The sequence below is a fragment of the Abramis brama genome (assembly GCF_963993115.1).
Source record: "Abramis brama genome assembly, chromosome: 10".
NCBI classification, from domain to species: Eukaryota; Metazoa; Chordata; class Actinopteri; order Cypriniformes; family Leuciscidae; genus Abramis; species Abramis brama.
The window spans coordinates 41,364,727-41,388,836 of record NC_139972.1 but is presented as its reverse complement, the minus strand read 5'-3'; the positions used below and the strand labels follow the sequence as shown (position 1 = coordinate 41,388,836).

Below are 24,110 nucleotides of genomic sequence, written 5' to 3'. Positions count from 1 at the left end.
CTGTTCGTTGATACCGTGATGCCTAGAGACAACTATAGATGGACATATACAAAACTGCCAGATATTTTCCGTATATTGTAATCATTGGCCCGGTTTCACAGACAGGGCTTAGTTTAAGCCAGGATTAGGCCTTAGTTCAATTAGGACATTTAAGTAGCTTTTTTTAAACGTGCTTTAGAAGAAAACAAAAAACAAAAACATTACTGGTGTGTATCTGGAGACAAAAAAATGGCACTGAAATATTTTAAGATATGCTTTCAGTTAAAACAGCTTAAACATGAATTTTAGTCTAAGATTAGCTTAAGCTCAAGGGCCCTATCATACACCCGGCGCAACACAGCGCCAGGCGCGGAGCGAGTGTTTTTTGCTAGTTTCAGCCCGACGCAGTTATCATTTTCACGTCCTGCGCCACGTTGTTTAAATAGCAAATGTATTTGGACCCATTTGTGCGTCTATGGGCGTGCTGATTGAATTGAATTCAGAAAGTTAGTAATGTTTCTCAAACATCAGACTTCACTACATAAATATATTTCTGTCAGGACCACTACCGTCAAATATGATTGACAATTAGCATACAGTTTGGATTGGCGGTATGGTTCCGTTCTGGGCGAGAACTCCCTGCGCATCCATGCAGCCTAGCATGGATAAGAGCAGGGAGAGCAGCAATAATCCCCCTTGGGGTAAACAGAACAGAACCAACATGAAAATTTGCAAATATATTTAATTCAAGATTTTAAAGTACAACATTATTCGATAATTATTCTGATTCAAGGGGAATCAGAATGTCAAATCCTGACTGGGCGAGAGGAGGAGCTGGGGATGGAGAAGGGTAATTAGCTCCTGAGAAACGCGATAGCTGCTGATAATACTGAAGGAGCTTATATATGTATATGGTGATAGGGCGTCGTATTCCTATAGGTAGATGTGGGTCAGCTGATGCGAGCTTGACTAACGTGACCTGCCAGAACTAACGCTACGCTTGATGTTTTTGGTTTTGTTTTTTTAAATGGTGTTTAAAAACATTTTTTTTACTGCATATTTGAGGAGCCAACAGGAGTAGAGAAGGAAAAATGAAGACTAACACCAGAAACATCAGGGGCCGGTTTCACAAAGATAGACTTTGACTATGGCTTAGATATAGTAGATAGTCAGACTTCAGATAGACATCTAAATCAGACCGTTGCACAAAGCACTTAAGACTCTGGCTATCTTAAGTAGGACTACACTGCAATGCATTCTGGGTAAAATAAGACACTTTTCAAAACAAAAAACATGGCGGATCGAGTAAGCACATTCAACCGTTCAGTGCAGTGTACCCCAGCGGAAAATATGTGTTTGTTGGAGGAGTATAACAGTTACAAGGACATTTTACTTGGGAAATTTAGCAGAGAATGTAGTAACAAGAAGAAATGTTTAAATTATGAGCCATTTTCCCTTTTCTTTTGGCTGTTTGTAATGTAACTGATTGTTACTGCTGGTTGCCAAGGTAACATAGAGTCTTAGACCTAAGTTAGCCTGGGGGTAAGGTGTCTAATTTTTTTGGTGTAAATTAGGTCAGTCTCTATTTTTGTGAAACAGTCTAACTTGCATTAGACTAGTCTATGAGCAAATTTTAGACTTGTCTAACACTATAGGCCGGTCTAAAATAGCTTTGTGAAACCGGTCCCAGGCTGAAATGGCCATGAATCAGGGTGGTAATAACTGGAGACTCACCATCTGTCGGCTCGGACTCGAGCGCATTTGTGAACCTGTGATTCCTGCTCAGATCAGTTCGGGATCACGCTTAGGGAGTCTGTCATCTTCAAATATTGATAAAACGAGCCAATGCACACAGTGGCGTGCGACCTTTGCATCCACGCTCCGCCCTGCAGCGCGGGTATAAATACGGAAGTGGATGCACGCACCACTTGTCTTTCTCTTCGGAGCCGATCGGTCTTCATGACGGTGTCTCTGAAGAGTGTTGATCCATTCAACGAGTGAGTGTGTCGGTGCTTCTTCTGGAAGTCTCTCCCAGTGCTGGTGGTTCTACAGCGTGAGTGCAGCAGTGGTCGCAAGCCTTCAGAGCTCTTAACTGCTGTTAACAGCACTCCTGTTTGTGTTTGGGGATCTCTTATTCCGGTATGGAGATGGATTCGGTCCAACACATCTCCTGAGAAGAGCACGTTTTGGTCAGTGCCGTTAAGAAGTGAGAAAGGGTCCCACTGAAACCTTCCAGAGGCTCCTGGGGCGTATGGCAGACGCAGCCGCAATAGAACGGCTTCCTCCACATGAAGACCGCTTCAGCACTGGCTTCATGGCCGAGTCCCAAGGTGGCCGTGGCCGAGCGGCACGCTCCGTGTGACAATCACCCTGGCCTGCCGCCAAACCCTCAGCCCGTGATCAGACCTTTTGTTTCTCCGGGCTAGCCGCCCCTAGAACAAGTGTCCACCAACACGGGCTGAGGGGCCAAGTACAACGGGCATGCAGTAACGGGGGTCTGGGCGGGCCTCCGACTGCATTGGCATCAACTGCTTTGAGACGCCGCAAAATGCCGCTGCTCAGTCATCTCATCTTCATTTATATAACGCTTTTAACAATGTAGATTGTTTCGGCATTACACTGATAATAGGAAATTAAAGTAACAGAGATTGTTTTGGCTTTATAGCAGCTCTAGAATACAGTTATTGTCCAGCTAAAGTTAGTTTAATTGATTCACTTCGGTCGCAACGATCAATAGTTATTAACTTAACAACATTAACAACCGCTAACAACATTGCGACCATTGCGCCACGCTTCCCTCACATGTCGCAACTCGCCCGCCACCTCCTCCTATGGAGTAAGAAGCTTCTGAGGTCGCTTCATCCACTTTAAGCCTCGTCGGTGGCACGATTTAACAGACCGGAACTTAAAGTGGATGAAGCGACCTCAGAAGCCTCTGACTTCATAGGAGGAGGTGGCGGGCGAGTTGCGACATGCAAGGGCAGCGCAGCGCAACGGTTGCAATGTTGCCTGTACATGCTTGCTGAGCGGCGGCATTTTGCGGCATCTCAAAGCAAGGTGTAATGCTAGGAACTCGAGGTAGTTGATGCCAATGCAGTCGGAGGCCCGCCCAGACCCCCGTTACTGCATGCCCGTTGTACTTGGCCCCTCAGCCGGTGTTGGTGGACACTTGTTCTAGGGGCGACTGGCCCGGAGGAACGAAAGGTCTGATCACGGGCTGAGGGTTTGGCGGCAGGCCAGGGTGATTGTCACACGGAGCGTGCCGCTCGGCCACGGCCACCTCGGGACTCGGCCATGAAGCCAGTCCTGAAGCGGTCTTCATATGGAGGAAGCCGTTCTATTGCGGCTGCGTCTGCCATACGCCCCACGAGCCTCTGGAAGGTTTCAGTGGGACCCTTTCTCACTTCTCAACGACACTGACCAAAACGTGCTCTTCTCGGGAGATGTGTTGGACCGAATCCATCTCCATACCGGAATAAGAGATCCCCAAACACAAACAGGAGTGCTGCTGACAGCAGTTGAGAGCTCAGAAGGCTTGCGACCACTGCTGCACTCACGCTGTAGAACCACCAGCACCGGGAGAGACTTCCAGAAGAAGCACCGACACACTCACTCGTTGAATGGATCAACACTCTTCAGAGACACCGTCATGAAGACCGATCGGCTCCGAAGAGAAAGACAAGTGGTGCGTGCATCCACTTCCGTATTTATACCCGCGCTGCAGGGCGGAGCGTGCATGCAAAGCTTGCACGCCAATGATGACAGGCTCCCTAAGCGTGATCCCGATCAGTCGACTACGTCTCCATTCCCTCCTTCAGGGAACGAGGGTTACATACATAACCAAGACGTTTTGAGGGTTTGGATGGAATGTTTCACAGCCTTCAATCCTCTCCTGAAGATGTTCCTCCCTTTTGCCTGTTTTTCTGCAAACAACAAATATTGATTAGAAACATCTGTTTTATTAGCACAGATTACAGCTCAATGATTCACTAGTTCATGTTCCAAGAACACTAGAGAAATTGGCTAGTTGCATATGGCCGCCATGTTGGATTTCCGATCTAGCGAGTTTGTGCAGACGCCAGTGCAGAGAGCCGGAGAAACCAGAGAATGATCTTTAACAGTTGTTTAAAGAAAATGATACATCACTTAAAATAATACTAAGATTACTATTCCATGAGTAAATGACATTTAAATGATAAAAGAAGATGTGTTTTTATCTCAAAATATCTTAAAGAACAGTTGAGTTTTGCAATAAGGGAGATATAATCATCACGCATCTTAAAATGGTGTGATTTTCAGCAGTTTTGAAAGGATGACAACAAAGCTTGTCTCGTATTTATTGAAAATGTCCAACAAGCAGGGACTGATCAATGCACGGGCATGCCGGGCGGGCACAGTGTTTTTTCCAACCTGGGGTTCACAACCCCTACTTGGGGTTGCTAAAGATTTACAAGGGGTTTCCAAGCTCACTCTTGTTTGAGAGTGTTACCAGTTTGACGATAAACCATGATGCAATTAGTGTTACAGTTTAATATTTGAATCATCATTAAAACTGTATTTGAATGCAAGGATTTGAAAAACTCACAGCAAATACTGTCCAGTATTAAGCAAAGTAAGCAACAGTCTCACATAGCATGCAGCGTAGGTTTCGTTTTGTTTTTTAAAAGAATTACCGTATTTTCCGGACTATAAGTCACACTTTTTTTCATAGTTTGGCGGGTCCTGCGACTTATAGTCAGGTGCGACTTACATCAAAATGAATTCATAATGACTGACATGAAGCAAGATAAAACATTACCGTCTACAGCCGTGAGAGTACAGATGCTGCTCCTGTAGCCTATACCCCTGAAAAAAATTAACTGAAAACAACTGAAAAACTGTTAACTGAAACATTAACCTAAGGACAACTGAGAAAGACTGAACACAAACAAAATGCCCCCAAAAGAAAAAAATCTCCATGTTTTCGGTGCTGATGCAGTGGTGACGTAAGGGTGGCGCTGCCAATAAAGCACCTAAAAGCTGTCACAAAGAACCGGCAAAAGTAGTGATTATGAATATGTCAAATATAGCAAGGAGACATTTTAATTGTTTACTAATAAACAAGTGTTTTCTGTGTCAGTGTTGGCTGCAAAGATGTTGAAGATGCTGACTCGCCATCTTCGCAGTGGTGAACGCGCCAGAGAGAAATGCACACTTCATACGGATTACATAGGCAGAGAGCAGTCTTTTTTCTTTCGTTTTGAATTGTTCTGTTTAAAAGTATAAATTTCTATTTATGTCTCAGGTCTGTGAGGCAAGTAGGCTACCTTATACGCTGAGTTTCGGTTCATTTATGAGACGAGCTCCAGCTCACGCGCCGGCGCCTCCGTGTCGCGATTATCTAATTTCTACTATATTACTTACTTCTTATTTATTAAATCCAGGCAATTGGTTGATGAAACATTGATTAAAATTAAGATACAATTAATACAAAACTAAATTAAATTTAAAGACAGGCTTTGTGCTTTCTGTTTGAGATCTCTAATGAAAGTTTTAAAGCAGTCTTTTAGTGCCGCTTTCAGAGCGCTCACGTCCGTAACGGAGAACTGTCACGTCCGTAACATTGTTTTTTTGTGTGAAATAAATTTCTAAATAAATGCGACTTATAGTCCAGTGTGACTTATATATGTTTTTTTCCTCTTCATGACGCATTTTTTGACTGATGCAACTTATACTCCGGAGCGACTTATAGTCCGGAAAATACGGTACGCAAATGAGAGGTTTTACAACCATTACAACCAAGTGCTGAGGGAAATTCTATGAATGTTTCTCTGAAGGGAACTGACTGCCTTGAGAAAAGTTTTGATGGCATGTTCTCTTCATCTTCCCTCTGGGTAATGTGTAGTGTTTATAAGCGCAGCGCTGCTTTGTTTACAGAGGTTGCCAGGGAAACAGATTTATTTCTGCAGTTGCATAAGCGCCACCTACTGACAGACAGTGGATTTACATTTCCATTCTAAAATTATTAATTGAGCTGATAAAAATCTTATAATCAATTTGACTAATCCTGTTTCTTAAAAATGGTTTAAAGGCTGGCATATTAGGTTTATAATTTTATAAAACATACTTTAATTGAACATTCGAGCTTAAGAATTTGTTCAGCTGATTGAAGACAACTTTTTCAATGATCTTGCCTATGAAAGGAAGATTTGAGATCGGTCTATAGTTGCTTAATATGGTCTTATCCAGATTGCTCTTTTTCAGGAGGGGCTTGACAACTGCAGTTTTCAGGGAGTTTGGAAAACTCCCAGAGAGAAGTGAGGCATTTACCACTTCTAGGAGATCTGCTTCTAAACTGTTTAACACACTTTTGAAAAAAGATGTGGGAAGTGTGTCAAAAGCGCAGGTTGATGTTTTCAGGTGTTGTACGGTTTCTTCCAAAATTTTGCCATCAATTTCTTTGAAATCAGACATAATAACTACTTTCTCTGGTGATCTGATCTGTCTGACCCCAGCGCAACTCAAGGATGTGCTGATCACCTTTCTGATATTATTGATTTTCTCAGAGAAGAAAGAAGCAAACTCACTGCACTTGCTGTCTGAGAGCATTTCACTGGGAATCTGGCTTGGGGGGTTTGTCAGTCTCTCTACAGTAGCAAAAAGAGTGCGTGTGTTGTTTAAATTGCTGTTTATAATATTTGAGAAGAAAGTCTGTCTAGCTTTGCCTAGTTCCATATTGAAAGCATGGATGCTGTCTTTGTAGATGTTATAATGAACTACAAGTTTTGTCTTCTGCCACATGCGCTCTGCTTTTCTGCATTGTCTTCACATATTTTGCACTGCTGTTGAGTTTCTCCAAGGTGCTTTTAGTCTGCCACTCTTCTTCCTGACTTTCACAGGAGCAATATCATCAATTACACTTTTAACTTTTGAGTTAAAAGAATCAAGGAGAAAATCAACAGAGTCAGCAGATATGCTTGGTGTTAAGGATATAGCCTTCATAAATAGTACACTAGTGTTCTCATTTAAGCATCTCTTCTTGACAGACAGAGATCTAGCTTCAATGGCAGGAGAGATCAATATATCAAACAGTGAGGAAAATAAGTATTTGAACACCCTGCTATTTTGCAAGTTCTCCCACTTGGAAATCATGGAGGGGTCTGAAATTGTCATCGTAGGTGCATGTCCACTGTGAGAGACATAATCTAAAAAAAAAAATCCAGAAATCACAATATATGATTTTTTAACTATTTATTTGTATGATACAGCTGCAAATAAGTATTTGAACACCTGTCTATCAGCTAGAATTCTGGCCCTCAAAGACCTGTTAGTCTGCCTTTAAAATGTCCACCTCCACTCCATTTATTATCCTAAATTAGATGCACCTGTTTGAGGTCGTTAGCTGCATAAAGACACCTGTCCACCCAATACAATCAGTAAGAATCCAACTACTAACATGGCCAAGACCAAAGAGCTGTCCAAAGACACTAGAGACAAAATTGTACACCTCCACAAGGCTGGAAAGGGCTACGGGGAAATTACCAAGCAGCTTGGTGAAAAAAGGTCCACTGTTGGAGCAATCATTAGAAAATGGAAGAAGCTAAACATGACTGTCAATCTCCCTCGGACTGGGGCTCCATGCAAGATCTCACCTCGTGGGGTCTCAATGATCCTAAGAAAGGTGAGAAATCAGCCCAGAACTACACGGGAGGAGCTGGTCAATGACCTGAAAAGAGCTGGGACCACCGTTTCCAAGGTTACTGTTGGTAATACACTAAGACGTCATGGTTTGAAATCATGCATGGCACGGAAGGTTCCCCTGCTTAAACCAGCACATGTCAAGGCCCGTCTTAAGTTTGCCAATGACCATTTGGATGATCCAGAGGAGTCATGGGAGGAAGTCATGTGGTCAGATGAGACCAAAATAGAACTTTTTGGTCATAATTCCACTAAACGTGTTTGGAGGAAGAAGAATGATGAGTACCATCCCAAGAACACCATCCCTACTGTGAAGCATGGGGGTGGTAGCATCATGCTTTGGGGGTGTTTTTCTGCACATGGGACAGGGCGACTGCACTGTATTAAGGAGAGGATGACCGGGGCCATGTATTGCGAGATTTTGGGGAACAACCTCCTTCCCTCAGTTAGAGCATTGAAGATGGGTCGAGGCTGGGTCTTCCAACATGACAATGACCCAAAGCACACAGCCAGGATAACCAAGGAGTGGCTCTGTAAGAAGCATATCAAGGTTCTGGCGTGGCCTAGCCAGTTTCCAGACCTAAACCCAATAGAGAATCTTTGGAGGGAGCTCAAACTCTGTGTTTCTCAGCGACAGCCCAGAAACCTGACTGATCTAGAGAAGATCTGTGTGGAGGAGTAGGCCAAAATCCCTCCTGCAGTGTGTGCAAACCTGGTGAAAAACTACAGGAAACGTTTGACCTCTGTAATTGCAAACAAAGGCTACTGTACCAAATATTAACATTGATTTTCTCAGGTGTTCAAATACTTATTTGCAGCTGTATCATACAAATAAATAGTTAAAAAATCTTTTAATCATGGTCTTGGCCATGTTAGTAGTTGGATTCTTACTGATTGTATTGGGTGGACAGGTGTCTTTATGCAGCTAACGACCTCAAACAGGTGCATCTAATTTAGGATAATAAATGGAGTGGAGGTGGACATTTTAAAGGCAGACTAACAGGTCTTTGAGGGCCAGAATTCTAGCTGATAGACAGGTGTTCAAATACTTATTTGCAGCTGTATCATACAAATAAATAGTTAAAAAATCATACATTGTGATTTCTGGATTTTTTTTTTAGATTATGTCTCTCACAGTGGACATGCACCTACGATGACAATTTCAGACCCCTCCATGATTTCTAAGTGGGAGAACTTGCAAAATAGCAGGGTGTTCAAATACTTATTTTCCTCACTCTATCTATCTATCTATCTATCTATCTATCTATCTATCTATCTATCTATCTATCGTAATAATGTATGATTTGCAAAAATGATAACTGCTGCGTCTGTGTGTAGATGAGAGAATCAAAGTGTATGCGCGTTGTGCACACGCTACATTGATTATGGCCAAGCATGCGCCCTTAAAATAGCATATGAATAACATGCGCAACGCGCCACTGACTTTAAACTAGGTTTTATCGGTCAGTGGGGGAATTGTTTTCTAAACCTGTAAAATAGCATGAGGGAACGTTTGCGCCGGAACACGCCTCCTCTTTGCGCTGAACCACCCTGGGGAGCGCAAGTGTATTTCTTAGTTAACCGACGTGTGTCTGTGGAGGGAAAAGTCCGCTTTGCGCGGGTGCAAAATAGGAATGATACATGCGTCGGTGTACAAAGTCAATTGCACTGGGTGCAAGATAGGGCCCCCAGTCAGCTACACTGTTTACTTCTGAATATTATAGTTTGGTTCCAGAACGTGATAAATCCATTTTGATTAATTTGAGTAAAAATGTGTTTTCTTTACCAAGAAAGTGGCAAGATGAAAACCACTATTTTTTGTTTCAAACTTTCACATAGCATCTTTAGGTTATAATATCATAAAAAATTCAAATCCAGATTTGGATTTTCAAAGATCTATTATAAAAACGGATTACTATCCCCCAAAAATGCAATAAATTCATGACACTTTTTTCCCCAAAATGCTATCATATTGAAACTGTTGAAATCAGCCATCACTAAGAAATATCTCATGAACTTTTTTGACGGCGATCAGCTCACAAAAACTGATTTTGCACGGGCACTTTGCACTGCTCCCTGAATCGACGCGCTTATTCATTTGTGCGATTCATTATCGCTACTGTGTAATAGTAGACTATGCTATTCACCAACTATACTATTCAATGCGTTCACAGTCTCTTTCACGGGCATCATTTGTAGTAGCCTATTCACAAACTGTTTGCTCAAGCATAGCATCATCTCGGAGTTCATTTCGTGCTTTTTACCATGCACAAATAAAAATGCCAAGTTTGACATTGTTTGGATGAGAAATGCAAAAGATATTGTTAAATTTATCATTTTTAGAAGGTTGTGGTTTAAAAAAAAACATTCTGACATAAACACTCAGTCAGCTACACTGTTTACTTCTGAATATTATAGTTTGGTTCCAAAACGAGATAAATCCATTTTGATTAATTTGAGTAAAAATGTGTTTTCTTTTACAGTTCCAGTGAAAGGAACTCCTAATGCTTCAGCATAAGAAGACATTTTGGACAATAAGTGTCTAACAATGAAGATAAATCTGTCTCATGCTATTTGAATATTAAGAGATTTTTATCATAATTTTTGTTATGTCACACCATAAAACACATTTACGGTAGAGTTCAGTAAAAATGTAACAAAAAACCCCCCAAAGAATTCTCAAACATCAGACTTCACTACATAAACATATGTTTTTTTTTAAAATGGTGTTTAACAAAATAAACAAACAAAAACATATTTTACTGCATATCTGAAGAGCCAACAGGAGTAGAGAAGGAAAAATGAAGACTAACACCAGAAACATCAGGCTGAAATGGCCATGAATCAGGGTGGTAATAACTGGAGACTCACCATCTGTCGGCGCATCTGTGCCGGCTGGCGGCTCTACACTGGACACACTTTGGTTTTGAGGGTTTGGATGGAATGTTTCACAGCCTTCAATTCTCTCCTGATGATTTTCTTCACTTTTGCCAGTTTTTCTGCAAACAACAAATATTGATTAGAAAAATCTGTTTTATTAGCACAGATTACAGCTCAATGATTCACTAGTTCATGTTCCAAGAACACTAGAGAAATGGGCTAGTTGCATATAGGGCTGCAACAACGAATCGATTAAATCGATTAAAATCGATTATTAAAAGAACCGATTCCGAATTTCATCATCGATTCGTTGTGTCGCGCGACTATTGCGCCACTCAGTAAGTCGCAGAGATTTTTGAGTATAAAAAAAAAAAAAAGTTGAGTTGAGCGCGGAGCGGAGCAGAGCTATGAGGCGCCGGACTGGACAGTGCGCGAGAGAGACAGAGTGTGTCCGAGAGTCCGCAAGCGACAGTGTGCGAGAGAGACAGAGTGTGTCCGAGAGCGCGCTCGACAGTGCGCAAGAAAGACCGAGTGTGTCCGAGAGTGCGAGGGACAGTGCGCGAGAGAGACAGAGTGTGTCCGAGAGAACGAGGGACAGTGCGCGAGAGAGACCGAGTGTGTCCGAGAGCGCGCTCGACAGTGTGCGAGAGAGACCGAGTGTGTCTGAGAGCGTGAGGGACAGTGCACGAGAGAGACAGAGTGTGTCCGAGAGTCCGCGAGTGGCAGTGCGCGAGAGAGAACGAGTGTGTCCGAGAGCGTGCTCGACAGTGCGCGAGAGACAGTGTGTCCGAGAGTCCGTGAGCGACAGTGCGCGAGAGAGACCAAGTGTGTCCGAGAGCACGCTCGACAGTGCGCGAGAGAGACCAAGTGTGTCCGAGAGCACGCTCGACAGTGCGCGAGAGAGACAGAGTGTATCCGTGAGTCCGCGAGCGACAGTGCGCGAGAGAACGAGTGTGTCCGAGAGCGTGCTCGACAGTGCGCGAGAGAGACAGAGTGTATCCGTGAGTCTGCGAGCGACAGTGCGCGAGAGAGACAGAGTGTGTCCGAGAGCACGCTCGACAGTGCGCGAGAGAGACAGAGTGTATCCGTGAGTCCGCGAGCGACAGTGCGCGAGAGAGACAGAGTGTGTCCGAGAGCGCGAGCGACAGTGTGCGAGAGAGACAGTGTGTCCGAGAGTCCGCGAGTGGCAGTGCGCGAGAGAGACATAGTGTGTCCGAGAGTCCGCGAGTGGCAGTGCGCGAGAGAGAACGAGTGTGTCCGAGAGCGTGCTCGACAGTGCGCGAGAGACAGTGTGTCCGAGAGTCCGTGAGCGACAGTGCGCGAGAGAGACCAAGTGTGTCCGAGAGTCCGCGAGTGGCAGTGCGCGAGAGAGAACGAGTGTGTCCGAGAGCGTGCTCGACAGTGCGCGAGAGAGACCGAGTGTGTCCGAGAGTCCGTGAGCGACAGTGCGCGAGAGAGACCAAGTGTGTCCGAGAGTCCGCGAGTGGCAGTGCGCGAGAGAGAACGAGTGTGTCCGAGAGTCCGTGAGCGACAGTGCGCGAGAGAGACCAAGTGTGTCCGAGAGTCCGCGAGTGGCAGTGCGCGAGAGAGAACGAGTGTGTCCGAGAGCGTGCTCGACAGTGCGCGAGAGACAGTGTGTCCGAGAGTCCGTGAGCGACAGTGCGCGAGAGAGACCAAGTGTGTCCGAGAGCACGCTCGACAGTGCGCGAGAGAGACAGAGTGTATCCGTGAGTCCGCGAGCGACAGTGCGCGAGAGAGACCAAGTGTGTCCGAGAGCACGCTCGACAGTGCGCGAGAGAGACAGAGTGTATCCGTGAGTCCGCGAGCGACAGTGCGCGAGAGAGAACGAGTGTGTCCGAGAGCGTGCTCGACAGTGCGCGAGAGAGACAAGAGTGTGTCAGAGAACGCGCTCGACAGTACGCGAGAGAGACAGAGTGTGTCCGAGAGTCCGCGAGCGACAGTGCGCGAGAGAGACAGAGTGTGTCCGAGAGTCCGTGAGTGGCAGTGCGCGAGAGAGAACGAGTGTGTCCGAGAGCGTGCTCGACAGTGCGCGAGAGACAGTGTGTCCGAGAGTCCGTGAGCGACAGTGCGCGAGAGAGACCAAGTGTGTCCGAGAGCACGCTCGACAGTGCGCGAGAGAGACAGAGTGTATCCGTGAGTCCGCGAGCGACAGTGAGCGAGAGAGAACGAGTGTGTCCGAGAGCGTGCTCGACAGTGTGCGAGAGAGACAGAGTGTGTCCGAGAGCGCGAGCGACAGTGTGCGAGAGAGACAGTGTGTCCGAGAGTCCGCGAGTGGCAGTGCGCGAGAGAGAACGAGTGTGTCCGAGAGCGTGCTCGACAGTGCGCGAGAGACAGTGTGTCCGAGAGTCCGTGAGCGACAGTGCGCGAGAGAGACCAAGTGTGTCCGAGAGTCCGCGAGTGGCAGTGCGCGAGAGAAAACGAGTGTTTCCGAGAGCGTGCTCGACAGTGCGCGAGAGACAGTGTGTCCGAGAGAGACCAAGGGCCCTATTTTAACGATCTGAAACGCAAGTGTCAAAGCGCAAAGCGCAAGTGACTTTGTGGGCGGGTCTTGGCGCTGTTGCTAGTTTCCCGGCGGGATAAATGACTCTTGCGCCAGGCGCAAATCTAAAATGGGTTGGTCTGAAGTAGCTTCATTATTCATAGGTGTGGTTTGGGCGTAACGTGAAATAAACCAATCAGAGCGTCATCTCACATTCCCTTTAAGAGCAGGCGCGTTTGTTCTAAAGCGGATTCCTATTATAACGGCGGATTTGCCAGGCGCGCGCCAGGAGCGGTTCACAGCCGAGGAGAGCAACGCTCTCGTCAGGGAGGTTGGGGATGGAGAAACCCACCCAAATTAACTTCGGTTAAAAAGGCGTATGATAATTTGGGTAAATGTGTAAGCTAGATGTATGCTTTTATAATAAATTGTCTATCTATCTATCTATCTATCTATCTATCGTAATAATGTATGATTAGCAAAAATGAATCAAAGTGTATGCGCGTTGTGCACACGCTTCATTGATTATGGCCAAGCATGCGCCCTTAAAATAGCATATGAATAACATGCGCAACGCGCCACTGACTTTAAACTATTTTTTCCTGGTTAGTGGCGCAATTGTTTTCTAAACCTGCAAAATAGCATGAAGGAACGTTTGCGCCGGAACACGCCTCCTCTTTTGCGCTGAACCGCCCAATGAGCGCAAGTTCATTCACTAGTTTAGCGACGTGCTTCTGTGGAGGGAAAAACGCGCTTTGCGCGGGTGCAAAATAGGAATGATACATGCGTCGGTGTACAAAGTCAATTGCGCTGGGTGCAAGATAGGGCCCCAAGTGTGTCCGAGAGCACGCTCGACAGTGCGCGAGAGAGACCAAGTGTGTCCGAGAGCACGCTCGACAGTGCGCGAGAGAGACAGAGTGTATCCGTGAGTCCGCGAGCGACAGTGCGCGAGAGAGAACGAGTGTGTCCGAGAGCGTGCTCGACAGTGCGCGAGAGAGACAAGTGTCAGAGAACGCGAGTGGCAGTGCGCGAGAGAGACAGAGTGTGTCCGAGAGTCCGCGAGTGGCAGTGCGCGAGAGAGACAGAGTGTGTCCGAGAGTCCGCGAGTGGCAGTGCGCGAGAGAGACAGAGTGTGTCCGAGAGTCCGCGAGTGACAGTGCTGGGGCTGTCAACGAATATTCTAAATTCAAATATATATTTGAATCGTTTTAAAAAACAGAATTTCGAAGGTGAAAATTAATATTCGAATGTGGAAAAACACGCCCGCGGTAGCAGAGGCGCGGCTGTCTGCTTTGCGAGTGGGCGCGCTACCTGAGGGATCAGGGACAGGTCATTTTATTTAACGTTAAACAGAAACATTACTAAAGTGTAGGCTACTGTACTGACTGAATAGATATTGCATGAATAAGGTAGGTTAGATACAGCAGTTTCATGCACTGCAAGCTTCCACTGGTTTGATTATTTACCGTTTCATGTCAAGGAAAAGTTCCATGTTTACCACAACACAACTCGCTCGGAGCGTTCAATGTCGGTTATACTGTAAAACTTCAATTAATGTTAATAGCCTAATATTTGTTTCAATCACTGAATGAAGTCTGCTATATTTGGAACAAGAGTCGCAACCTTAAATTGCTTGCACAAAACTCTTGATCAGCACTCAACATTTGTTTATTGTTGTGTTATTGTTGGGTTATGGTGTGGGGTTGTGAAGGGGGGGTTATGGTGTGGGGTTGTTTTTCAGGGGTTGGGCTTGGCCCCTTAGTTCCAGTGAAAGGAACTCCTAATGCTTCAGCATAAGAAGACATTTTGGACAATAAGTGTCTAACAATGAAGATAAATCTCTCTCATGCTATTTGAACATTAAGAGATTTTTTTCATAATTTTTGTTATGTCACACCATAAAACACATTTACGGTAGAGTTCAGTAAAAATGTAACAAAAAAACCCCAGAAAGAATTCTCAAACATCAGACTTCACTACATAAACATATGTTTTTTTTAAAATGGTGTTTAACAAAATAAACGAACAAAAACATATTTTACTGCATATCTGAGGAGCCAACAGGAGTAGAGAAGGAAAAATGAAGACTAACACCAGAAACATCAGGCTGAAATGGCCATGAATCAGGGTGGTAATAACTGGAGACTCACCATTTGTCGGCGCATCTGTGCCGGCTGGCGGCTCTACACTGGATGTGCCTGGATGAACCTGTGATTCCTGCTCAGCCACAAGAGGACACACTTTGGTTTTGAGGGTTTGGATGGAATGTTTCACAGCCTTCAATTCTCTCCTGATGATGTTCTTCATTTTTGCCAGTTTTTCTGCAAACAACAAATATTGATTAGAAACATGTGTTTTATTAGCACAGATTGCAGCTCAATGATTCACTAGTTCATGTTCCAAGAACACTAGAGAAATGGGCTAGTTGCATATAGGGCTGCAACAACGAATCGATTAAATCGATTAAAATCGATTATTTAAAGAACCGATTCCGAATTTCATCATCGATTCGTTGTGTCGCGCGACTATTGCGCCACTCAATAAGTTGCAGAGATTTTAGAGTATAAATAAAAAAAAGTTGAGTTGAGCGCGGAGCGGAGCAGAGCTATGAGGCGCCGGACTGGACAAAAGCGAAACGAACTCCGCGAGCGAGCGACACTGCGTGAGAGAGACAGAGTGTGTCCGAGAGCGCGCTCGACAGTGCGTGAGAGAGACAGAGTGTGTCCGAGAGTCCGTGAGCGACAGTGCGCGAGAGAGAAAGAGTGTGTCCGAGAGTCCGTGAGCGACAGTGCGCGAGAGAGAAAGAGTGTGTCCGAGAGTCCGTGAGCGACAGTGCGCGAGAGAGACCAAGTGTGTCCGAGAGTCCGTGAGCGACAGTGCGCGAGAGAGAAAGAGTGTGTCCGAGAGCGCGCTCGACAGTGCGCGAGAGAGACCGAGTGTGTCCGAGAGCACGCTCGACAGTGCGCGAGAGAGACCGAGTGTGTCCGAGAGCACGCTCGACAGTGCGCGAGAGAGACCGAGTGTGTCCGAGAGCACGCTCGACAGTGCGCGAGAGAGACCGAGTGTGTCCGAGAGCACGCTCGACAGTGCGCGAGAGAGACCGAGTGTGTCCGAGAGCACGCTCGACAGTGCGCAAGAGAGACAAGAGTGTGTCAGAGAACGCGCTCGACAGTGCACGAGAGACCGAGTGTGTCCAAGAGTCCGTGAGCGACAGTGCGCGAGAGAGAACGAGTGTGTCCGAGAGCGTGCTCGACAGTGCGCGAGAGAGACCGAGTGTGTCCGAGAGTCCGCTCGACAGTGCGCGAGAGAGACCGAGTGTGTCCGAGAGTCTGCGCTCGACAGTGCGCGAGAGAGACCGAGTGTGTCCGAGAGCACGCTCGACAGTGCGCGAGAGAGACCGAGTGTGTCCGAGAGCACGCTCGACAGTGCGCAAGAGAGACAAGAGTGTGTCAGAGAACGCGCTCGACAGTGCACGAGAGAGACCGAGTGTGTCCAAGAGTCCGTGAGCGACAGTGCGCGAGAGAGAACGAGTGTGTCCGAGAGCGTGCTCGACAGTGCGCGAGAGAGACCGAGTGTGTCCGAGAGTCCGCTCGACAGTGCGCGAGAGAGACCGAGTGTGTCCGAGAGTCTGCGCTCGACAGTGCGCGAGAGAGACCGAGTGTGTCCGAGAGTCCGCGAGCGACAGTGCGCGAGAGAGACCGAGTGTGTCCGAGAGCGTGCTCGACAGTATGCGAGAGAGAACGAGTGTGTCCACTGGTTTGATTATTTACCGTTTCATGTCAAGGAAAAGTTCCATGTTTACCACAACACAGCTCGCTCGGAGCGTTCAATGTCGGTTATACTGTAAAACTTCAATTAATGTTAATAATATTTGTTTCAATCACTGAATGAAGCCTGCTATATTTGGAACAAGAGTCGCAACCTTAAATTGCTTGCACAAAACTCTTGATCAGCACTCAACATTTGTTTATTGTTGTGTTATTGTTGGGTTATGGTGTGGGGTTGTGGAGGGGGGGTTATGGTGTGGGGTTGTTTTTCAGGGGTTGGGCTTGGCCCCTTAGTTCCAGTGAAAGGAACTCCTAATGCTTCAGCATAAGAAGACTTTTTGGACAATAAGTGTCTAACAATGAAGATAAATCTCTCTCATGCTATTTGAACATTAAGAGATTTTTTTCATAATTGTTGTTATGTCACACCATAAAACACATTTACGGTAGAGTTCAGTAAAAATGTAACAAAAAAACCTCAGAAAGAATTCTCAAACATCAGACTTCACTACATAAACATATGTTTTTTTTAAAATGGTGTTTAACAAAATAAACAAACAAAAACATATTTTACTGCATATCTGAGGAGCCAACAGGAGTAGAGAAGGAAAAATGAAGACTAACACCAGAAACATCAGGCTGAAATGGCCATGAATCAGGGTGGTAATCACCATTTGTCGGCGCATCTGTGCCGGCTGGCGGCTCTACACTGGATGTGCCTGGATGAACCTGTGATTCCTGCTCAGCCACAAGAGGACACACTTTGGTTTTGAGGGTTTGGATGGAATGTTTCACAGCCTTCAATTCTCTCCTGATGATGTTCTTCACTTTTGCCAGTTTTTCTGCAAACAACAAATATTGATTAGAAAAATCTGTTTTATTAGCACAGATTACAGCTCAATGATTCACTAGTTCATGTTCCAAGAACACTAGAGAAATGGGCTAGTTGCATATAGGGCTGCAACAACGAATCGATTAAATCGATTAAAATCGATTATTAAAAGAACCGATTCCGAATTTCATCATCGATTCGTTGTGTCGCGCGACTATTGCGTCAGTCAGTAAGTTGCAGAGATTTTAGAGTATAAATAAAAAAAAGTTGAGTTGAGCGCGGAGCGGAGCAGAGCTATGAGGCGCCGGACTGGACAAAAGCGAAGCGACACTGCGCGAGCGAGCGACACTGCGCGAGAGAGACCGAGTGTGTCCGGGAGCGCGCTCGACAGTGCGCGAGAGAGACCGAGTGTGTCCGGGAGCGCGCTCGACAGTGTGCGAGAGAGACCGAGTGTGTCCGAGAGTCCGCTCGACAGTGCGCGAGAGAGACCGAGTGTGTCCGAGAGTCCGCGAGCGACAGTGCGCGAGATAGACCGAGTGTGTCAGAGAGCGCGCTCGACAGTGCGCGAGAGAGACAGAGTGTGTCCGAGAGTCCGCGAGCGACAGTGCGCGAGAGAGACCGAGTGTGTCCGAGAGCGCGCTCGACAGTGCGCGAGAGAGACCGAGTGTGTCCGAGAGTCCGTGAGTGCGCGAGAGAGACCGAGTGTGTCCGAGAGTCCGCGCTCGACAGTGCGCGAGAGAGACAGTGTGTCCGAGAGTCCGCAAGCGACAGTGCGCGAGAGAGACAGAGTGTGTCCGAGAGCGCGCTCAACAGTGCGCGAGAGAGACAGTGTGTCCGAGAGTCCGCGCTCGACAGTGCGCGAGAGAGACAGAGTGTGTCCGAGAGTCCGTGAGTGCGCGAGAGAGACCGAGTGTGTCCGAGAGTCCGCACTCGACAGTGCGCGAGAGAGACAGTGTGTCCGAGAGTCCGCAAGCGACAGTGCGCGAGAGAGACAGAGTGTGTCCGAGAGCGCGCTCGACAGTGCGCAGGAAAGACAGAGTGTGTCCGAGAGCGTGCTCGACAGTGCGCGAGAGAGACCGAGTGTGTCCGAGAGTCTGCGAGCGACAGTGCGCGAGAGAGACCGAGTGTGTCCGAGAGCGTGCTCGACAGTGCGCGAGAGAGACAGAGTGTGTCCGAGAGTCCGCGCTCGACAGTGTGCGAGAGAGACCGAGTGTGTCCGAGAGTCTGCGAGCGACAGTGCGCGAGAGAGACAGAGTGTGTCCGAGAGCGCGCTCGACAGTGCGCAGGAAAGACAGAGTGTGTCCGAGAGCGTGCTCGACAGTGCGCGAGAGAGACCGAGTGTGTCCGAGAGTCTGCGAGCGACAGTGCGCGAGAGAGACCGAGTGTGTCCGAGAGCGTGCTCGACAGTGCGCGAGAGAGACAGAGTGTGTCCGAGAGTCCGCGCTCGACAGTGTGCGAGAGAGACCGAGTGTGTCCGAGAGTCTGCGCTCGACAGTGCGCGAGAGAGACCGAGTGTGTCCGAGAGCGCGAGCGACAGTGCGCGAGAAAAACCAAGTGTGTCCAAGAGCGTGCTCGACAGTGCGCGAGAGAGACCGAGTGTGTCCGAGTAATCACTGTGGAGTGTAGTTCGATTATATCAATAAATGACAATTTTGTACTTATTTAATCTGTTAACTCTCACTCGTTCCTGCTCGCTCATTAGTTTGGGGGTGGGGGGCGATCAGGGACCTGGATATTGGATAGGCCCAAAAAAGGCCTCTCGCTGGCCCAAAAAAGGTTGAGAACCACTGATTTAAAGAATCTTAAAAGACTTCAATCTTCTGATCTGCTGCTGCAAAGTTACTTTGTTTTTATCTCAAAATAGCTTAAAGAACAGTTGAGTATTGCAATAAGGGAGATATAATCATCACTTATCTTAAAATGGTGTGATTTTCAGCAGTTTTGAAAGGATGACAACAAAGCTTGTCTCGTATTTATTGAAAATGTTCTTAGTTTTTGTTATGTCACACCATAAGACACATTTACAATAACTGTACAGTAGCAATAACTGGATTCTCACCATCTGTCGGCTCGGACTCGAGCGCATCTGTGCCGGCTGGCGGCTCTACACTGGATGTGCCTGGATGAACCTGTGATTCCTGCTCAGCCACAAGAGGACACACTTTGGTTTTGAGGGTTTGGATGGAATGTTTCACAGCCTTCAATTCTCTCATGAAGAATTCTCTAATTTTTGCCAGTTTTTCTGCAAACAACAAATATTGATTAGAAACATGTGTTTTATTAGCACAGATTACAGCTCAATGATTCACTAGTTCATGTTCTAAGAACACTAGAGAAATGGGCTAGTTGCATATAGGGCTGCAACAACAAATCGATTAAATCGGTTAAAATCGATTATTAAAAGAATCGATTAAGAATTTCATCATCGATTCATTGCGACTATTGCGCCACTCAATAAGTCGCAGAGATTTTTGAGTAGAAATAAAAAAAGTTGAGTTAAGCGCGGAGCGGAGCAGAGCTATGAGGCGCCGGACTGGACAAAAGCGAAGCGAACTCCGCGAGCGAGCGACACTGCGCGAGAGAGACCGAGTGTGTCCGAGCGCGCGAGCGACAATGCGCGAGAGAGACCGAGTGTGTCCGAGAGTCTGCGCTCGACAGTGCACGAGAGAGACCGAGTGTGTCCGAGAGCACGCTCGACAGTGCGCGAGAGAGACCGAGTGTGTCCGAGAGTCTGCGCTCGACAGTGCGCGAGAGAGACCGAGTGTGTCCGAGAGCACGCTCAACAGTGCGCGAGAGAGACCGAGTGTGTCCGAGAGTCTGCGCTCGACAGTGCACGAGAGAGACCGAGTGTGTCCGAGAGCACGCTCGACAGTGCGCGAGAGAGACCGAGTGTGTCCGAGAGTCTGCGCTCGACAGTGCACGAGAGAGACCGAGTGTGTCCGAGAGTCCGCGCTCGACAGTGCACGAGAGAGACCGAGTGTGTCCGAGAGCACGCTTGACAGTGCGCGAGAGAGACAGAGTGTGTCCGAGAGCGCGAGCAACAGTGCGCGAGAGAGACCGAGTGTGTCCGAGAGTCTGCGCTCGACAGTGCACGAGAGAGACCGAGTGTGTCCGAGAGCACGCTTGACAGTGCGCGAGAGAGACAGAGTGTGTCCGAGAGCGCGAGCAACAGTGCGCGAGAGAGACCGAGTGTGTCCGAGAGCGCGAGCAACAGTGCGCGAGAGAGACCGAGTGTGTCCGAGAGTCTGCGGTCAACAGTGCGCGAGAGAGACCGAGTGTGTCCGAAAGCGCTCTCGACAGTGCACGAGAGAGACCGAGTGTGTCCGAGAGCGCGCGCGAGAGAGACAGTGTGTCCGAGAGTCCGCGCTCGACAGTGCGCGAGAGAGACAGAGTGTGTCCGAGAGACCGTGAGTGCGCGAGAGAGACCGAGTGTGTCCGAGAGTCCGCGCTCGACAGTGCGCGAGAGAGACAGTGTGTCCGAGAGTCCGTGAGTGCGCGAGAGAGACCGAGTGTGTCCGAGAGTCCGCGCTCGACAGTGCGCGAGAGAGACCGAGTGTGTCCGAGAGTCCGCGCTGGACAGTGCGCGAGAAAGACCGAGTGTGTCCGAGAGCGTGCTCGACAGTGCGCGAGAGAGACCGAGTGTGTCCGAGAGTCCGCGAGCGACAGTGCGCGAGAGAGACTGACTGTGTCTGAGAGCACGCTCGACAGTGTGCGAGAAAGACCGAGTGTGTCCGAGAGCGTGCTCGACAGTGCGCGAGAGAGACCGAGTGTGTCCGAGAGCGTGCTCGACAGTGCGCGAGAGAGACCGAGTGTGTCCGAGAGTCCGCGAGCGACAGTGCGCGAGAGAGACCGACTGTGTCCGAGTAATCACTGTGGAGTGTAGTTCGATTATATCAATAAATGACAATTTTGTACTTATTTAATCTGTTAACTCTCACTCGTTCCTGCTCGCTCATTAGTTTGGGGGTGGGGGGCGGTCAGGGACCTGGATATTGGATAGGGGGCGCTGGCCCAAAAAAGGTTGAGAACCACTGATTTAAAGAATCTTAAAAGACTTCAATCTTCTGATCTGCTGCTGCAAAGTTACTTTGTTTTTATTTCAAAATAGCTTAAAGAACAGTTGAGTATTGCAATAAGGGAGATATAATCATCACTCATCTTAAAATGGTGTGATTTTCAGCAGTTTTGAAAGGATGACAACAAAGCTTGTCTCGTATTTATTGAAAATGTTCTTAGTTTTTGTTATGTCACACCATAAGACACATTTACAATAACTGTACAGTAACAATAACTGGATTCTCACCATCTGTCGGCTCGGACTCGAGCGCATCTGTGCCGGCTGGCGGCTCTACACTGGATGTGCCTGGATGAACCTGTGATTCCTGCTCAGCCACAAGAGGACACACTTTGGTTTTGAGGGTTTGGATGGAATGTTTCACAGCCTTCAATTCTCTCATGAAGAATTCTCTAATTTTTGCCAGTTTTTCTGCAAACAACAAATATTGATTAGAAACATGTGTTTTATTAGCACAGATTACAGCTCAATGATTCACTAGTTCATGTTCTAAGAACACTAGAGAAATGGGCTAGTTGCATATAGGGCTGCAACAACGAATCGATTAAATCGGTTAAAATCGATTATTAAAAGAATCGATTAAGAATTTCATCATCGATTCATTGTGTCGCGCGACTATTGCGCCACTCAATAAGTCGCAGAGATTTTTGAGTAGAAATAAAAAAAGTTGAGTTAAGCGCGGAGCGGAGCAGAGCTATGAGGCGCCGGACTGGACAAAAGCGAAGCGAACTCCGCGAGCGAGCGACACTGCGCGAGAGAGACCGAGTGTGTCCGAGCGCGCGAGCGACAATGCGCGAGAGAGACCGAGTGTGTCCGAGAGCACGAGCGACAGTGCGCGAGAGAGACCGAGTGTGTCCGAGAGTCTGCGCTCGACAGTGCACGAGAGAGACCGAGTGTGTCCGAGAGTCTGCGCTCGACAGTGCACGAGAGAGACCGAGTGTGTCCGAGAGCACGCTCGACAGTGCGCGAGAGAGACCGAGTGTGTCCGAGAGTCTGCGCTCGACAGTGCGCGAGAGAGACCGAGTGTGTCCGAGAGCATGCTCGACAGTGCGCGAGAGAGACCGAGTGTGTCCGAGAGTCTGCGCTCGACAGTGCGCGAGAGAGACCGAGTGTGTCCGAGAGCACGCTCGACAGTGCGCGAGAGAGACCGAGTGTGTCCGAGAGTCTGCGCTCAACAGTGCGCGAGACCGAGTGTGTCCGAGAGCACGCTTGACAGTGCGCGAGAGAGACCGAGTGTGTCCGAGAGTCTGCGCTCGACAGTGCACGAGAGAGACCGAGTGTGTCCGAGAGCGCGAGCGACAGTGCGCAAGAGAGACAGAGTGTGTCCGAGAGCGCGAGCGACAGTGCGCGAGAGAGACCGAGTGTGTCCGAGAACGCGCTCGACAGTGCGCGAGAGAGACCGAGTGTGTCCGAGAGCGCGAGCGACAGTGCACGAGATAGACCGAGTGTGTCCGAGAGTCTGCGCTCAACAGTGCGCGAGACCGAGTGTGTCCGAGAGCACGCTTGACAGTGCGCGAGAGAGACCGAGTGTGTCCGAGAGCGCGAGCGACAGTGCGCAAGAGAGACAAAGGGCCCTATTTTAACGATCTGAAACGCAAGTGTCAAAGCGCAAAGCGCAAGTAACTTTGTGGGCGGGTCTTGGCGCTGTTGCTATTTTCCCAGCGGGATAAATGACTCTTGCGCCAGGCACAAATCTAAAATGGGTTGGTCTGAAGTAGCTTCATTATTCATAGGTGTGGTTTGGGCGTAACGTGAAATAAACCAATCAGAGCGTCATCTCACATTCCCTTTAAGAGCAGACGCGCTTTGTTCTAAAGCGGATTCCTATTATAACGGCGGATTTGCCAGACGCGCGCCAGGAGCGGTTCACAGCCAAGGAGAGCAACGCTCTCGTCAGGGACGTTGGGGATGGAGAAACCCACCCAAATTAACTTCGGTTAAAAAGGCGTATGATAATTTGGGTAAATGTGTAAGCTAGATGTATGCTTTTATAATAAATTGTCTATCTATCTATCTATCTATCTATCATAATAATGTATGATTTGCAAAAATGAAAACTGCTGCTTCTGTGTAGATGAGAGAATCAAAGTGTATGCGCGTTGTGCACACGCTACATTGATTATGGCCAAGCATGCGCCCTTAAAATAGCATATGAATAACATGCGCAACGCGCCACTGACTTTAAACTATTTTTTCCTGGTTAGTGGCGCAATTGTTTTCTAAACCTGCAAAATAGCATGAAGGAACGTTTGCGCCGGAACACGCCTCCTTTTTTGCGCTGAACCGCCCAGGGAGCGCAAGTTCATTCCCTAGTTTAGCGACGTGCTTCTGTGGAGGGAAAAGCGCGCTTTGCGCGGGTGCAAAATAGGAATGATACATGCGTCAGTGTACAAAGTCAAT

The 24,110-nt window shown here is 47.6% G+C and overlaps 1 protein-coding gene across 2 annotated transcripts in view; it reads right to left on the bottom strand.

The window, feature by feature from the left end:
- Positions 1 to 3,705: 3,705 nt before the first annotated feature.
- The window catches only part of LOC311091078 (uncharacterized protein), a 51,418-nt gene continuing 31,013 nt past the window's right edge, over positions 3,706 to 24,110 (bottom strand). For both annotated transcript variants that reach the window (XM_084126817.1, XM_084126818.1), the window contains 6 exons: positions 21,939 to 22,121; positions 19,695 to 19,877; positions 17,475 to 17,645; positions 15,187 to 15,357; positions 10,528 to 10,655; positions 3,706 to 3,902 (listed from right to left, as the gene is read on the bottom strand). In XM_084126817.1, the coding sequence (XP_083982943.1) occupies positions 10,561 to 10,655; positions 15,187 to 15,357; positions 17,475 to 17,645; positions 19,695 to 19,877; positions 21,939 to 22,121 (803 nt within the window). In that variant the 3' untranslated portion in view covers positions 3,706 to 3,902; positions 10,528 to 10,560. The remainder of the gene's footprint in view (positions 3,903 to 10,527; positions 10,656 to 15,186; positions 15,358 to 17,474; positions 17,646 to 19,694; positions 19,878 to 21,938; positions 22,122 to 24,110) is intronic.